The sequence below is a fragment of the Corvus cornix genome, chromosome 5, assembly GCF_000738735.6.
Source record: "Corvus cornix cornix isolate S_Up_H32 chromosome 5, ASM73873v5, whole genome shotgun sequence".
In the NCBI taxonomy this organism is placed as follows: Eukaryota; Metazoa; Chordata; class Aves; order Passeriformes; family Corvidae; genus Corvus; species Corvus cornix.
Window position 1 is genome coordinate 52,743,889 of NC_046335.1, and position 18,562 is coordinate 52,762,450.

At 36.3% G+C, this 18,562-nt stretch overlaps 1 protein-coding gene across 6 annotated transcripts in view; it reads right to left on the reverse strand.

Moving 5' to 3' along the window:
* The window catches only part of SBF2 (SET binding factor 2), a 234,333-nt gene that overhangs the window by 23,733 nt on the left and 192,038 nt on the right, over positions 1-18,562 (reverse strand). For 2 of the 6 annotated variants that reach the window (XM_039552225.1, XM_039552226.1), the window contains exons 25-31: positions 18,148-18,293; positions 14,166-14,364; positions 12,393-12,589; positions 8,149-8,286; positions 7,134-7,229; positions 3,631-3,702; positions 1,352-1,536 (exon numbers count right to left, since the gene is read on the reverse strand). In XM_039552225.1, coding sequence (XP_039408159.1) covers positions 1,352-1,536; positions 3,631-3,702; positions 7,134-7,229; positions 8,149-8,286; positions 12,393-12,589; positions 14,166-14,364; positions 18,148-18,293 — 1,033 coding nt within the window. The remainder of the gene's footprint in view (positions 1-1,351; positions 1,537-3,630; positions 3,703-7,133; positions 7,230-8,148; positions 8,287-12,392; positions 12,590-14,165; positions 14,365-18,147; positions 18,294-18,562) is intronic. The other 4 variants (XM_039552228.1, XM_039552227.1, XM_039552229.1 and 1 more) reach the window with 3 other exon arrangements.

An 18,562-nucleotide genomic window follows, 5' to 3' on the forward strand; every position in this document is an offset into this window, starting at 1 on the left:
GAGGAAAATAGCACCATTTCTTTAAAATGTTGTATATTTCTGTTTTCCTCATCAATTTAGGTGACATGGTATTTAGCAGAATAAAGCAGTAGTTTCTGCTACACAACTTTAGATGCGTGATTGAACTCTTCACTTATCATTCATTAAGAAATCAAACAAACAAAAATGGTCGTTATTTTTGGATTATAGCAATTTAATTCTATGTACAGCATGACGCCTCCACCTCCTGATGGAATATAATTTCAGAAAAAAATGAATAGTGATGTATTTTCCTGCTACCAATAATGGTTTTTGAGCCTTTTGTATTTCAAAAAATATGTAATATTTTTTGTATGCTCACATTTTGAATAAGAAAGTAGAAAACAACTGATTTTTTAATCTTTGAACACAGAGATTTAAAAAAAAAATCTGAAAACATTTTCAGAAAACAAGCAAAACTACTAAGAATTAGAGGACATCTGTTTTTCAAGCAACTGAATCTAAAACATTAAAATCTATGAAAAAATATGTACAAAACTGCAGACATCATGGTCCTCTTCATGTATTTAAATCAGAAGTTCTGGGCTGGTCTTACTCTCATCAGTTTGGCTTTGGGTGAGTTTAGTCCTGCCCACAGTAATGAAGGTTTCCTTCTCTGATAATTGCTTCCCTGACTAACAACATTCTGTCTCCTTCATAACGTATTTCAACACATCAGGAAAAATAAAATTGCACTTTAAATTACCGAATTAGCCTGTTTCATGTTTCCCAAAACAGAAACCACTGAGCTTAGGACTCAGCTGAACATGAGATGAGCAGCCAGCGGGGTCAGAGGACAGCAGTGTGTATTTAGGTGTCATTAAGTGTGGCTCTGAAAGCAAGAACTTCCAAATGCAGAGCTCCACTTCTCTCTGGCCATCTGCTGCCCATTTGGATCTCTCAGCTCAACTACACATCAGCACTTCACCAAAAGTGGCAAATAGAGCTCTGTGCACAAAATTTTTGTTGAGTTTGAGCCTGATCTTTAACTGCTCTTCAAGGTAATTTAGTTAATTTAATATTAAATATGTACTATTTTAATATTAAATATTAAATATTTATTGTTGATAGTAATATTTAATATTTTAATTTGGGTTAACTTTGTTGCATTATATAACCACAGAGCTTGATTTCCACCCAGCCCAGGCCCCACTTAGTAATACAACATTAATTGTTATTCTCCATATAGAAATAATTCCCATTAGACTTTACACCTTTAGGACAGTTACCCATGCAGCTTATCTAGAATATTATTTACTGTTTCTAACAACATGAGAGTAATTAAACTCAACCAAATAAAACTATGTTACACATAGAAAAAGACTGCCATTACCCGTAACTGAGACTTTTCTCCAAATATATAGAGGGCTGCTTGTCTTCTCAAAAGCTGACTTTGTAGAAAAGAGCTGCTGCTGTAGGGAGGGGTGTTATCTTTCCCTGCAAGTCTTGCACCAACATCAATGAATGGAGTCTGAGTGTTGATAAATCGGTTGCTTGAACGAAGACTCGCCCAGACACCTTCATAAGGATGAAGAATATTTAAAAACCTCTTTGTGTGAGGCACTGGAGATCAGAATTACTAAGACATATGCTTAAACATGTCACATGCATCCCTCACAGGACATAATTAACAGCAAGTACTGGAAAAAAATTGGTTTGTAACAAAAATTATCAAAACCATCCTACTGCATTGTTGTTTAACTTAAGACACTCATCTAACTCTGTCCAGAGCTTTCTACTGTAGAGGAAATAGTTGCTATGATATCAGTAATGTGGTGATAAATCACAATTTGCAAACAGTAATGTCCATGTAAGTGCATGGAAATGAAATTTGTAGAGGGACAGAAATCAGAAAAGTACAGAAATCCCAAAGCTAGCAACAACATGAGCTTGAAACAGTGCAGTGTGATGTGGAACCACAGACTGCACCTGAAAAGCAGCAATTTTTGAATGGCATCACACCAACATCCCAACAGCACTTTGAGTCTGCATGTTGTACACCTTGCTGCTGCAGCTCTGTTGGCACTGCCAGGGGAGGAAATTCCTACAGCACACAGACATGCTCTAATCTCATCATGCTTGAGAGAGTTTTGGTGATTTCAGTGTAAGATAAAGCAGTGATAAACCAGATTGCCACAGCCTGTTTAGTGCTAGAAGAAAAGATAGGCAGTAAATATTTTTCTGTTTCTTGTACCTCAATTAATAACCAGGATCTCGTGAGATTGTTTTTGTGTGTGCAATATGAGGCATGTGAAAGGTATTGGATTCTCAGAGTATGAATAGCACTACTTGAAAATAAAATCCCTTAAAGTACACTAAATTTGGCATCCAAATGGCAGTGTGAAATTCTTTATCCCAATATGCAGTAAATCAGATTATCAGAAAAGACGCTTGTCCATAAATCTGTGAGGCAAGATATCCAAAAGAGGCACCATAAATACCTCATAGTACTAGAAATTTAAGTACAATAGGACCAACACCCACCCCTCTTCAGGAAAATCCAATAATGTGCACAGTTAACATTTCTTGCATGGAAGAAAAAAAGATGCAGATAACAGTAAATTCCACTGAGATAGCTCAACCAGCAAAATAATTTTATTCTATTTTTTAGAAGCAGGATTAGGTTTCTATTAAAAAATAATTCTGTGTGATAACCCTCAACAGGGACTTGTCTGTACAGCTTAGCTTCTCTGCCCATCTGGCTGCTAGTCTGAGACGTGAGCAGATGAACTGCAGCAACTGAGAATGGCTGGCAAGGAGCTCTGAGTCAGTGACAGCTCTCAGCAGCTCCCACTTCACAGCCAGCCACTTTTATAAAACACCTCATGCAGTAAAGCAGTGTGTTTAGCACAAACTTTTGTTCCACACCTCAGCTACTACACATGAAACAATAAAGACTTTAGCAAGCAGAAACCATGGCAAACACTTAGTAAGAGAAATAAGCTCTCGCTCATTTGGTTTGAAAAATGCAAGCTCCAACACCAGATTGCTGTCCTCAGAGATGAAGTGTACAAAAATACACAGTGACACTTTGGAGCATTTCACAAATGCACCCATCATTAGCACTTGTGGCACATCAAAAGCAACAAAACTGGCTACAAATACATGCAGATGAACATGTTTACCAGCATGGACAGCAGTGATTAAAAGGCACAATTATGTTTCTATTGTAATTTTGCCTAGTAGTTTGTTTGCTTTCGTTATTTGGCATACGCTGTATCATGACTTTCTGATTTGACAGTAATCAACCTTCCCCTGTTCATTAACAGTAATTATGGAAAGAAATTCATTGACTAGATAGTGGTATTTCTTAGCTATTTTACTAAAGCAGTAGGAATACTACTCTTTTCCAGAACTGATTTTTAGCTGTTTAAAACTTCCACAGAGAAAACTTTCTACATACCACTCTGTGTTAAATCACTGTCACTGCACATACATTCGATGGGCAAAAAACCTCCAGAACATAACAAAACCACAACGCTGAACTAAAACCCCCAGAATTTTGTTAATGCAGAAACAAGGCTTTCTGTCAGTATCACTTTAGAATTAATTAGGACACTGCAGCAGAAGATGGTAGAAAAGAATGGGCTTTCAGGACACAGAATACAGTACCTTGATGGACTCTTTCCTTAGTTGCTGATTTGGAATTTGAATGAGTGAAACATTTATCTCTGTACCCAAGCACTGGCAGATAACAGTTAAGACAGAAGGAGGAGGAATGGAATGCACATTGCAGCGAAACACATTGCAGGAAAGAAGAAAAGGGTTACTTATTAATTTCCAAAGATCAAGTATATATTGCATTTCTTTATAGTACATGATTTATCAGACAGCACAAATCTTAGCCATCACAAGACAAAACATCAATCAAGCCACAAAACCAATATAAAAATGGGAAGGAGGTATCCATTTATCAAACAGGAATAATTTCCATTGTCATTGCAATAGCTTCAAACATGTAGCACAGCCATCATGTGCTTTTCCATAATTATAATATCAGAGGAAATGTAATGATTAAATCATTCTGATGAATACTTTATTGAAAGCTTCCATCCAGCTGAAAGCTAGTTTAATTAAAAATCCCAACATAAATGCCTTTTATAAAAAACTGGTTTAGTCTAGGGACATGAAGTACATAATCTGATGGACCTCAAAATGAAAGCAGAATGCATATTAGTTCTATACACCTACAGACATTTTTAAAGGACTGTGTACAAGTATATAATTAAGCAAACATGTAATATCTACCACACAAAAAGATTTCCTCTTCCCTTGCAAAAATCCTCATTTTCAGTGGGACCCTTATATGTTTATCAGTGTATATATCTTTGGCTCAAAACCCACATCAACACAACCAAGTCCTTTTAATACAAATATTCTATTAAATCATACTCAAAATGTTAATGTTTTCTGCTTTGAAAAAAATTCTCTGAGCTGGGCCTGTATTTATTAATTATAAATATCCTAGTATTTTTCCAATAGCAGCAGAACATACTAAGAAAACTTTTTATTCTGCTAAATTACACAGCAATGCCAGGTAAGAAGTGCTGCTCTGCAGAACCACACTATACTTACAAAGGAATACAAGAGGAAAAGCTATGGCTTTTGTGTGAACTTAAAATTCTCATGAAAAATATCAACCAAAAAAAGTCAAAGAACGAAAATATATTATGAAACATAAGTATTTGACCAAACATTTCAGATCAAAACCAACTTGACTGAGCTTTGGGCAGATGCTTCGTGACAATGTTCCAGATAAAGTAAAAAATCATACTTGACACAGACACAAATATTCAGGACAACTGATGACTGTTCAGAAAAATGATGGTTTTAAAAAATGAGAAACACTATTCACGCACTATTCTAACTTGTATTTTAAAATGTATGTATTATAAATGCATTGTCTGGCACAAAAATTAGAAAATGTAATTTTCAACTGGTGTATCATAGCTGAACCTGGCTTTTCAGCCCTGGTGTGTGTGATAATAAACACAAGGAAAGAAAGAGTGATCCAGAATCCAAACCACAAAAATACAGCTATTGTATTTTGCACAGTGTAGGATATAATCCATAGCTGCTTGCTGTTTCACATGTGAAATGTATCTAGCTGTGAAAAAGTAGTGAGAACTTTGTGATAATGGATTTGAGAACAACTTTAGAGACTTTATATACTCTATGTATTTTAGAATTTCTTTTAAAACAATTGTATCAGCTGATCTAAAAAGCCTATTGTTTACTTCTCTCCAGGGAGATATTCCCTTTCTCTGTTCCCTCTTCCCCTGTCAACTTCTCACCTTCACTTGGGCTCCCACTGTACTTGTCAAACATTCTTATGTTTCAGCAAAGTCCTCACATATCCTGCTGAGCTGTGAACAGACACCTTTCAGATACCAGGGCAGGTGTGGCAGCCATCCAGCAAGACACAAGATAACTTTCCTGCCCTCTTCCTGATTACTGCTGAAATTTAGCCAAGGGATTTCAATGTCCAACAAAACAACATGTCTGTGACCCAATACTGCCTTCAGGCTCCTTTTTTCTTCTCTGAGTAGCAACAAACTCATCCTATCACACTTACCACGACCTCTAATCCTAGAAACCAGCAGCAGTTATTTCAGTAATCCCTTTATCTTCAAAAGACAACTTCCACACAGCAACCAGTGAGTTTTCCCTGACTTATCTGGAGCACCCTTGCTGCCCCTCAGCACCACTTGCCTGTTGGTGCTTTTGTGCTGGCACGAGGGGATGGAACACAACCAAACCTCTGCTGTCAGCCACCCAGCACTGCCACTGCTCCAGTGCTCAACCAGGCCGGGCACAGCCACCACCTATCCAACAACTGCAGCCACTATTCCCTCCTGCTCTCTTCAGCCCCAGCTATTTCACCCAGCCAATTAAAATCACCACCTTTACTCATCTCCAGCTACAACACAACACAGTAGCAACACAGTGAGCACAGAACATAAACGAAACTCTTAGATAAGAAATATGCATTTACTACGATTAATGAAAATACACAGAATTCTCCATTCTTTGGCAATCCCCATGTCCTCTCCTGCCCTTCCTCTCTTCCCTTCTGCTACAGTTCTCACATCACTTCCCCATACATCTCTGAGCATTTTCCTTTCTCCCTCCTTTCATGCTCTTCCTTCTTTCATTTCCTTAATCCCATCCCACCTCTTCTGGAATTTCTTCTCTATGAAGTACTTTTATCCTTCCCCATATGAAGCTATAGGTTTTGTATCACACAAGAAGATTTAGGCTGGAATGGGTCTCAGCAGGTCAATGTAAATCTAACTAATTTTAGATGAGGTATCAAAAGAGAAGAAACACAACTTTTAGATATAACACTATAGATACTAGAAATAATTGTAAAGGGAGCCTTCATGGCTAGAAGGTAATAAATCAAATATAAAATGCTTCCTTTTAGGGAATAGATTCATCCTTATTTTAACAAACCTATATTTAAGGAATTTGGTGCACTAATTTATGCACATGTTGCACACAAAAAAATCATAACAATTTCATCAGACTAGAAGTGTAGAAGTAGTTGGAATCTCCTTAACAGAATGAAAGGTTCTTGCAGAAATGACACTGATGAGCCCCTGTAACTAGGCACAACTATTTCCAAAGAATGCACTGTATCTCCCTACTTACAACACCTGGCTGTGTAACTCCCTGCTACTTTGAGTAAAATTATTCACAGATTATTTGTAATGTTATGAAGCATCAGCTAAGCTTCAGACACACATTGGAATGATCTGTAATTGCAGATTCTAAAGTCTATTAAATGCTTATATAAAAATATGCATTTTGAGGCCATACACAAACAAATCAGAAATATGGATGAATCCCAGTTTATTTAGAAACATAATCCCTATTTGAGTGCTTAATTTTTCACTAATTCCAACATGAAACCAATTTTATTTCAATGGTGAGTAAAGGATTTGAACAGAAATTAGATACTTAGATAATGTTACAGACTGAGGCCAATCTAATTTCTGTTTTGTTGTTTCACAGAACAATGAATCAAGAAAGAGTATATGTATTTTTATTTCACTAACATTTTTTCATAATTTATTACTTCAAATAATAGACTTTGAGCTAGTCTTACTAACCTCCTCGAGCAAAGCTATTGGATAGATTTACATCCAAATGTCCTGGCACTACCTGCTTAAACACAGTAGACATTCTTGAAGCCCTCGTTTCAGTGCCTAAAGTCAGCCAAAAAAAGAATAGAAGATTAAAAAAGCTACAGTGTTAATCAGACTAACACTTAATATGACTGATAAAATGCCCCTTTTCACCCAGTACAGCTAATTCTTGCCAATTTTGTACTTTAGATTTATTTTTTAAGACAAATGCGTACATTGGCAACAGTATGAAGGTGTTAGATACAGCTAAGCAATCAACATATTTTACAATAAATGAAGCAAAGCGCACACACTTTGGGATGGTGTTACTTTACAAGAAAAGCCACTGTTTGGCAGTATTAGGCCAATTAAAACCAACTGAGTAAGACAAGACAGACACAATTTCAAGTCACATAGTCCTTCCTGACATGTTGGGGTTACCTTCACCTAAACCTTACCAGGTTTCATCATAAAATAACTGAAATAAAACATGGAATAATTTCTTCATGGTTCCACCTAGGCATAACTCAAAGAGTGTATTTTGAAAGAGTTTACACTGCAGAAAATTTTGGAAATTACATTTGTAGAAACCATTATGAGTATGTAATGCATAAAGAGGCCTATATGCCTTCCATTGCTGCTGCAGCTAAATAGTGTTATCTGTTCTCACCTTGCAACCTCATACTTCCTCATTATATAAAATGGAGCAGATTTTGCATTCTTTTAAATTTGCTAATCTTTTATTCAATATGCAGTTTACTGTTAATTTGTTATAAAAGACTTTACTGTCAGATTAATACTGAAAACTATTTTGGGAAGATCATAAACATTCTTTAGCTACAGAAAACACATTCAGTGAACCTAAGAGTGAATAGGGTACCTGGAAAGTCTAACAATAAAGAAACAACAGAATTCATATGGAAGATTGAACTAGCACCAAATCAGAGAAAAGTCACTTGTCAGCTTAACCAGAGACAAGCACTGTACAAACCAATTTTACCTGGAGACAGAGCAATTGTTGGGCTAACCGTGAGAGTATTGCTGCCATTCATTTTGCAGTGGACAGAGATCACATTCAGTAAGGCTTGTAGGTACTTCTCCTGTTCTATACTGCTTGAAGATTCTAAAGAAGCGGGAGCTAGAGTCACAAGAAGAATGGAATACATTAAAAAAGAAACATACAATTTGTAAATACATAGAGTAAGTGGTGTATTGTGTAAAGCAGAGCATTGAAGATGTCCTAGTTAGCCTATGAAAGGTTCAAAAAGCCTTTCCTTTGATGACAAGCTGTTCATTACCTGGCTGCACAGCAGGATCCAGCAATGTTCTCTTGCACTCCACACAAAGCTGAACTTCTGAAACCGTTACTTCATGGTCACTACTTAAAATATTCATCATCAGCCATTATGTGATCAGAACAGAGTGAAGATAACGCAGCCTTCCCTTCACTCTCCAAACAAAAGGTAACATTTCTAAGTTTATGCTACTTGTCAGCAAAATGTGCAGAGAACAGACAAAACTGTTTCTTCAACAAAAGTAAGTTAAAACCATACTCAACCAGGTCTCCCTCATTCCAGAAAAGGAAGGTTACTTACCTGTACTTGAAGGTTCCTTGGGATACAGTGCCCATTAAAAAAGTTAAGAAACCGTTAACGAAACACAGAAGCAAGGGAAAAACCCCTCAAAAATAATAATTAAAAAAATAATCTCAACCAGAAAACATCCACCCATTGTGTCCAGGTGCAAGGACTTAAGGAAAGGGGATGAAGCTCAGGTCCTGGGCCATAATATGATGATGACATGATGACAAAGTCATGTTCAGTATCAATGAGTCAGTTTATTTTTTTTCAAATGCCAAACAAAATGTTTGGCATTCCAGTTTATTGCAGCCACCTCTGGACTTACTATAAGACAAAAGTTTCATAGCTGCTTAAACCAGGATTTGGTATCTTGATCACAAGAGCCAAGATTTGGAATAAGAGACAGAGTCAAAGAATTTGACTGAGCACATTTTGACAAAACACAATGGTAATTTGTAAATAGTTTTCTCCAATGATGATCCAATCAGATTCTATGCTGGAGACTAATAGACAGTAAGCTAATTAGATGGAGGGGCAAACGAAATTTCAAGATAGAAATTAGTGTCTGAATTGAAAGTACAATTAGGAAGTGATGATATTTCCTGCAGGAAACATCATGCTGCTTCTATCTGACCAAGTGGAAAAAGCCTGAGGAGGAACATTATTTTCTCCTCAACTCCTAAGCAGGATTTACACATCCTGAAATTCCACTGGAATGATCTCTAGGTCCCCTAGTCCTTGAAATAATGCCACAAAAAGTCAATTTAGGTCTTAACAATTTAGCTAAATGAAAAGAAATGAATTGTCTAAATGAAAGGATAATGTCTATACCACTTGCATTTATGAAGTTTTATTTTGTACAGAGTATTGTGTGTGTTTTAGAAAACAGCTTGACTTACATCAAAGTCTGTCATTGAACCAAGCAGATACCAGAATTAAAGAGTGAAGGCAAAAATGTCCTTGTGAAGGATGAGAGATGGAAAATTTGCCCTTCATCCTTACCACACATCATCCCAACACAGCAGCATAAAGTGGTAACTCAAAGCATTGCCCCCTGCCTGCACAGGTGAACTGGGATTTCTATGAAATGACTCATCTTTCAAGCGCTCTGTCACACATGAAGGTCACCACAGCACCACGGATCTAAACAAAAGATGGGGATGGAGATCCCAGTAGCAATTTTATCCCATTTATTTTTCCTTTTATCTCAGGAAAGAAATGCATTGCTTAGTCATACAAGGCTAATATGTGCTTTATATGCCTGGTCATGGGTTGCTCCAACTTCATCTTACAAGTCCTAATACAATCAATAGTCCAGCCTGTACCAAGATAACTGCTCTCTTGGATAGTGTTACTACATCCAAGAAACAGAAATGTTCTTCCCACAGGGTAGCTGACCAATAAATGCTAATTTAGGTGTAGAATGTCATATTTAGAACTACAATGCCCTGCAACAAAATTCCCAGAGAGGTCGAAGTGTAATTCAGAAACCAACTTGCAGGTTTCAAAGAACATTTCAAAAGACTTCTATACTCTCCAGCTCATATTCAAACATCTGTTAATAATCCTTTTTTGGACAGACGTTAGAGAAATACAATTCTGTCGCACATACAGTTTGGTTCCACACAGAAATTAAGTACTGTGCACAATTTCTTTTAAAAATATATTCTGTTCTTCTTATATAACATATTGACCTCCAACTATGCTTTAAAAACTTGCGTAACACACCACGTAACACGAAATCACAAAAATGTTCATTAAGTTCCAGCAGGTCCTCTCTGTTTCCCTGTATCAATCCAGAGCTGACCAATAAAAATCTACTGCTATGAAATCTCTGCTTAGGAAAGAATGAATCTGTCCATTTGAATTTAACTTCAGATTATCTTTGCCCTCTTAGTTTGCATTTTTTGATGAAGACTTTCCTTCACTGTACACAACTCCTGCTGAGGCAGCTGTGTATAACTACCTTTGTTCATCGGTTTTGTTTCACCAAGCTTCAACTTCATTATGAATAAGAAAAATACCCTATAAAAATTCTCCATTTTCCTTGCTGTACCTTCATGAGGAAAGTCTCCATTTTCTTCACATTTTAAAAGAAACAATGACTCCAGAAGGGAGTATCTGTCAGATACAGTTAGTGTCGATCAGTTTATTTACGGCATAATATTCTGCTGGATGTATGGCAATGGGAATACAAAATTAAGAATATAAATTTAATATAAAATTAAGAATATAAAATTAAGAAAAGAAACCACCTACAAAAGCATTACAGTTACACACAAGAAACATGTGTTCATGGGTCAGACTTTGTAGGTCTTGATTTGGAAGGCTCTCCAACTCCCATGCACAAAGAAATGATAGCTGCTACACAAAATATCAAAGAGTCTGTCCTTATATAATTTCGAGACTATTCCTGCAGATTTCTTCCAATTTTTTCTATTTGTACCGGGTTAAAGATGCCTCATCTGTATTTCAGCCAGGACAATCAGTATTAAATCAATTGAAGACTAACATTGGAATAGCCATGCCTAGGATTCACATCATAAGCACGTGGAAGAACTGGTTGTAGCCATTAGCTTTGGCAGCTGTGGTGTCAACTATTGGCAATACTTCACTGATTCATTTTGTTAATCCTTTCAACAAAAACACATTGTAAAAATTTCAATTCATTGCCTTCATTGCTCATCATTCCAACTAAAAAAAAAGCTCCCACAAAACTCGGAAGAGATACACTGAATCAGGGCTATAGCAATGAATATTCAGCAGATAATTAGTGATTCACAAGTTACCCAGTCCAGACACTGTCTAACATCAAAAAATTTTTTCTAATATCTCTGAAATAATGATATTTTAAAGGTGCATTTGATACACACAAAACCTCATAATGTCTGCTAAAAATTGCTCTTAAAAAGTAAGAAAAATGTGGTTTTCATAAAGATACTCTGTGAAGGAAAAATTATGGAGGACTATGTAGAAAAGATTTAAATCATGTAATCTTCAAACTACTTTCATACCACTTGTACACAAGTGTACAGTATGCTTGTTACAGACTTTGAAACATTCTATAAAATACACTGGAGTAGAGTCAAACCTTTTAGTTTCATTTTAGTCATTACTAGGGAGAATTGCAAACATACACAGAACAAAGGAATTTCTTTGCTACCTTAATGAGTTTCTGGTATTCCAATTCGACCTCACATTTCCTTTTTCTCCAAAAAGAAAAATTATGGCCTAATTCTGGAATAATTTCTAAATAACTTTGATTAAAGAAAATACTGACTCCTTCATTCTTGGCATGAAATTAACTCTGAAAAAGCTATCAGCATAAGAGATGGAAATCCAGGCAGTCATAAGTATCCTAAACACTGACTGTGAATGATGGAAGTCAACTAATGTTATTTCCAAAATTAGTGTTGCCCTAATATTATATTCTTCTGAAAAACTAACCATTCTGGTAAATCTTGTGTTGGTCCAAAGTTATTCATTCATATTTTTTGAACTGCTTTCATACCATTCAGGATTTTGACATCCAATAAGTAATAGTATTAGATAACCATTTATATCCTGAGACTTTTGATTCAACCAGATCACTGATTTTCCCCCAGCAAACTAAGCATTTCTATGTGAAACTCCTTCTACAGAAAGCCTGGCTGCATCAACTCACCCGTGGGATGTGTGTTTTGGGATTTGAAGAGGCCCACCACACTTTTTCCATGAAAGCCCCCAGACCTCAGCAGCAGAGTGCTGTTTTTAGTGTTCTTCCAGCAGACAACGGGCAGGCGATTGTGGCGGTAACAGGGAGCCACTCTCTGCAGGCTGCTGTCCTGAACAGACTGAGGGACCACCAGCAGCCCAGGATAACTGCATTGACAAGAAGGTGAAGAAAAAAAAAAAATTGAACAATTAAAATTGCTTTCGAAATGCTCAGCAGCAATGAAAAAAAAACGCGGAAATTACAAGCTGAAAATACGACTTAATGAAAGTACACCTTAATTGAATTGCTTTTATTTTTTAAGTAATTTTCAGTCCAAGCCTAGCAAATGCATGAATTTAAGCAAACTGCATTTCCAATAGAAATGGAATTACGAAAAATTTGTAAGACTATCACTACTAATCACTTTCCATTTAAGATTACATTTTATTTGGTAGTATTTTTCTTCTTCGCACATCTCTTATCTGTCGCTATAATGAAGCTGTATTTTTAAGCATGACAGAAAACATAATTTTGAGGTATGCAAATGATGCAGTAGATTTGACAACTGCATATGAAATACGAGAATTGAAAGGAAAGCATGTTAGATTCCCTAAAGTATCACAATGAAAACAATAGTTTCTGGTTTACAAAAAAGTACATTTAAATTTTACAGTCAGATTCCCTGAAAAAGAGTGCTTGAAACTGGATTTTTGCGTTCTTTTTAAAAGAATACACTTAGAGATTAGGAAATTCACTGATATAATACCTTTAAAGATAGAAAACATAACAAGATGGTAGTTGTGCTCACGTTAGCAAAAGAAGGATTCAAGCAATATGAAATATGATTTTCTATCTTCTCCAAAAAATAAAAAAATCAACCTAAGTGCCAATTTCATATGTTAAGAAGAAACTAAGATGAGGAACAGGAAACACTGCTTACTAAATAACTTTTACTCCCTCTACAATATACACTGTTTCTGCAAATTCAGTTCTTGGACATTTATTGAACTGCCCTCAGACAAAATAAATACACATGGTATTTACAGGCTACACAGTAACCACAGTAATATAGCAGTAGGTAAGCATTTATATCCTGAGATTTGTAATTCATTCAGATATTAATTATATTTCCCAAAAAACCCTAGAGAACGTTAAAAACTTGTGGGTTCAGGGGAGGAAAGAGTTTTCTGCATAATGTTCAAAGCATAACGAAAACAGACAGATGCCATGCCTTCATCTGCATTGTACTCCATGGTGACTAAACAAAACCAGTACTCTAGACAAGTCAGAAAACAAGAAAGGATCTAATATTTTTTTTCTGTGCCCTTCTTCCTGGCAATTCCATTGTCCATAATGAAAGCAATGACCAGCCCAAACTGGCTCTAGAGAATGCAAAAGTCTTCTGATATGACTCATGTAGATAGGCTTTTGTATTAAAAGGAATTTTTGTGGGCAGTGGTAATAAACTACATCAGCTTTCACAACAAAAAAAAAGGACTTAGTAACGCTGATGTGTTAAAACACAGCATGTGACTTTCAGCACATGACAAACTTCTAAAGTAGGTACTTTCATGAAGTCAATTCTAACACATACTTTTTAATTTGGAGAAAGTAATTATTCACAATTGCTTCTGAAGCTTGCTTTAATTTAGGAACAGAAGAGATTTTAAATGCAAATATATAATGCAGACATACATACATGTGTCTCTACTTTCAACCACTTAAGTGAATTGGTAAACTCACCTCCTGCAAAGGGAATACATCCTGTTCAAGGCAGTTATTCTCAAGTATTCTGTTTTTGAGCGAGAAGAATTAGCGCTGATTGTCCCCAGCCCCAAACGCTGATAGTCCCTGAAACAGGCTCTTTCTACTAATTGCTCCATGGTTGATTTTTCTGATGCTTTCAGGGTACCACTGGTGTGCAGCTCGCTGTCATCTGAAACTAAAGGTAAAAATCTTATTGGGGAGCTCAGCAGTTAGACAGCAAACAATGCTACTTTCTTCTAAACAAGTTTGTCCTACTCTGAGTGATGAATGGCAAGATCCAGGACATGCAAACCACAGTTTATCGAATCTATAAACACTAAAATAGTATTTTAGTCAGCAAACCTGACTGTAGCATGCAGTTACCTACTGTGCTTGTGACTGGCATGGCTGACATCTCTGGCTAGAATCCTGGAGAAAGTTATCTCACATACTCACTTGAACTGAAGACAGATAATCTTTCTTTACCAATTTACAAATTCTTTACAAATCCATTACCCATTCAAGATAAAAATCAACAGCATGATTATTTTTTTTTTTAAACTATCTTCAGAAGAGGTAACAATGTCTTTAAGGCTTGGTTCAGCCTACAAAATGTTTCAGTGTGGTAATTTCACAACAGATGACTGCTGGGTTCTGAATGTCTCAATGTCAGACAGCAGCTTTCTTCAGTCGTGCATATCAGCTGCCCTTTCCAAAGCAGAAAAAACTTCAGCCATGAAAGATAAAAAACTGTCACAAGTTCAAACTACTCTGAAATTCAAGTCAAGCAGGGTCTTTGTACAAAATCTGCCACCTGCCCATAAGTGACACTTTCAACCATTTCCAAATACTTCTGAGAGCAGATTTACTGCTCACAGCATGTATCAGTTACTTGCTACCACCTCAAGCATTGAAATATGGGCATATGAGAAGTATTCCTTTATGAATGAGGCACTGAAAAGAATAAAAGGATTTAAACTTAAAGCAGGACTTTACAAAACTGGAATTCCAAACTATTTATAAAAATAAGAATTATGATATAATTAAAACTCTTCTGGCAGTACACAACATTCAGAATTTACAGGAGAAATACCTCTACGATTTTTTTTCTGTGCATCTTAGTACAAAAGCTAAATGAATAATTTTCTTTGCCCTTTCAGCTAAAGAAAAAAAAATTCTCTATTTGATCTAAATAATAAAGCTGAACACTCTAAATCTCTCCTTTTTTTCCTCTTTTATCCTAAGAATCACACAACAAGAAAGAAAGAAGTCACACAACATCTTAAGTATAAAGTGCACTAATGGGAAATGAATTTAATTGTGTTTTAGAAATAATTTTTTTGGGTCATACAAGAATTTGGTATTTAACAGTTTTGAATGGAAAGCTGTAACTGGCTCAGTTAAGATGAAGGTGCATTTTGTGAAATATTTTTTTCTAAATGGATTTTTCTCCCGTGAAAGCAGGTATTTGCAAAACCATTCTCCTGTGCATAAACAGCTAGAAATGAGAGCTCCTATCCATGTCCTTAACCTGAAGAGGGAGATGAAGATACTTTGCTGTCTCAAGATTAACATGATTTATTTGATTTTGAAAAAACAAGGAATAATCCCTCTGTTTTGCTGTTCTTGAGATATGACTTTTTGCAAAAGAAGGTTTCACAGTCTCTTGTTTTGTTGAACATACCAATATGACCACTATAAGAAAAAGAATTTACTAATGACTGAGAGATTCTGAACCCTGAAAACAAAGAGATGAGGAGGAATTTGAGGGTGATTAGGTGTTCATTGGTAACAACTAATAACTACAGTACTGTGCCCAGTTTTGGTAATCACCTTACAAGTTATATGTGGGCCAGCTAAATAAGTCTGAGAAAAGAGCAATGAAGATGATCAGAAGTCTGTCAAGACTAATAAACAAAGAACGGAAAGAACTGCAGATATTTAACATCCAGAAAATAACAGAGAAATATTACAACAGATCATAAATATATTATGCATTGCAATCACAATGAGGGGAATCCTCTCTTCCAGATGTATATAGTGGCAGAGTAAAAGTGAATGGTTTAAATTGATGATGATGTTTAGTCCTGAATCTCAGAAAATTAATGGTTTTCTCCAGCATTAAGGATGGTTAAAGTATTAGTATGAGCTGCCTAGAGTTGTGGAACCTTCACCTTTGAAAGCTTTTAAGAAGAAGTTAGGCAAACACCTGAGGAACAGATGAAGTACGTTGATCTTGCCTTGGGGCAGAGAGGTGGACTACTTGATTTCTTGAAGTTCCTTCCAGCCCTATCTTTAACATTTCTTTCTTAAGACAGTGCATCACCTGCTGTAGATAGTTCATTGTTGGTGGAGCTGCATAGTTTCCTATATATCCGTTTTTGAGACTTGCAAACAAGGCAAAAACAAAGCCAAAGCCACAGCCACAGCAGTCAATATAAAAGGAATTGCAGGGATTAATCCCTGTGGCTCTCTGCGCTCTGTCTGAAGCAGAGTCACTGCTGTTGACAGCTCACTGCCCCTGATGTGCCAGTGCTGCATGAGAATAAAACAAACTCAGCCTCTGGTCACCTTAACGTGTTCCCAGCCAAGACACCTGGAAAGCAGCAGGCCTGAAGACTCACAAGTTATGATTTTTTTTTCAGGGAAGGAAAAAAGTGACTATCGCTAATCTTCTATAGCACCTGTGTTCATGGAAGAATTCAGTTGTTTTGTATACCAGCAATGGAAAAACTCTTAAAACATCATCATCAAGAGAATATGAAGAGAATACAAGTCTCACAGGTACGACTGTGCTTGGTGTCTCTAGGTGAAGGACACAAAATCACCCCAAAATCACCCAGGTACAGCCTGCAGAATTGCTTCTGACCCAAAGAACATGAACATCAGAACACATGCTAACTCAGCACTTCAGGAAGATGCTGGAAATTCAATTAAGAATGTAATTTTTCACTCTGACGAACACACTCTAAAGAATTTCTGTATTTTCCAAACCTTTATTTTTGCCTATTTCTCATCACTTTGTCTGGAATGAAAAAAGACAAACAGTATTTTTTAGCTTGCCTGAAATAGCTTTCTTCCATTTCAAAGAGAACAGAGGCTTCAATCCTGCTTTAGACAACTTTCATGCATCTGCTCATAAGTCACATAAGTTGCCTTGCTCAGTGACCAAATATTCAACAGGAAAATTCAGCTTGTTTGATGTTTGGAAGAAATTATCAATGTCTGAAGAACACTCTTCATTATCTGAGATGCCTATGTTTATTTTAGAGAATGGTACGACAAAACAACACCTGTCTATGTACAGGAGAATCTGGTTCCCTCTAGTGGTTTATTATAAATTAGCAGTGGTCCAGATAAGGATATACACACAGCAGCCTATGGGAGGAAAAGAGGCTTTCTGGGGAAAGTCAAGCTCCACACCATCACACAAACTGCACAAAGTGCCCAAACCCCTTTCTACCTTCTACTCCAAAATCACCTCAACCAAAAATTTGGGAAGTGGTATTTTCAGCAGTAAAGAGTTCTGCTGCTTTCAGGCATCTTTTGTCAGTTCCGCATCCACAAAGTTTCCAATTTGCTCATTCTTGCACCTCACCAGTTACGGCCTTCTCATCACAGACTAATTGCAGATGTCAGATGTCTAGAGATAAATGAAAGCTGCAGCATGCTTCTGTGCTGTTTCATCTCCACTAGCATGAGGTAAAAATGATCTAAAAGATATCATATCTAAATAGTTTGATAATTAAAAAATAATCTAGTACTTTGCTGTACCACTGAATTAAGTCAGCTTCCTCCTCTGCCTCGTCATTGCAAAAGAAAACACTCACTAAAAGTACAGATTTGAAACCCTTCTCTTTCCTGTCTAGGAAGACCCTCCAATTTCTTGTTGAAGGCATTTCTCATTCAATACACCAGAATGGAAGCATAATAGGATAGACTTATTAACCAACATGGGAAAAAAAAGTCACACTCTTACCAGAGATATCATCATCTTCATTCCAGCCAGGGCGATTCCCTCTTTCCTCCACTATTGTGCCTGTCTTCTTCTTCAATAAATACTGGCGCCCAATTGTCATCTTCCCAGCACGTTTTGCTCCCTTCACAATGCTTTTGGAGAAGGTGCTAAAAATCCAAAACAATAAAAGTATTTAGAAAGATTCCTGCGATTCTGCCTAATAGCATTTACAGATTTCTACGACCAACGTAAATAAAATGGATTAAATAATTTTTCACTTAATAAAAACAATTCTACATGTCAGAAAAATAACTTATATTAATTTTTAAACAAAAAATTGTAGTACTTTGCGATACATTTGTGTCTTTTTTGTCTGTTGGTAATGAATAAGCAGATATCACCTTTCTTCAGGTTTTTTTATTTTGCTAGTTATGTG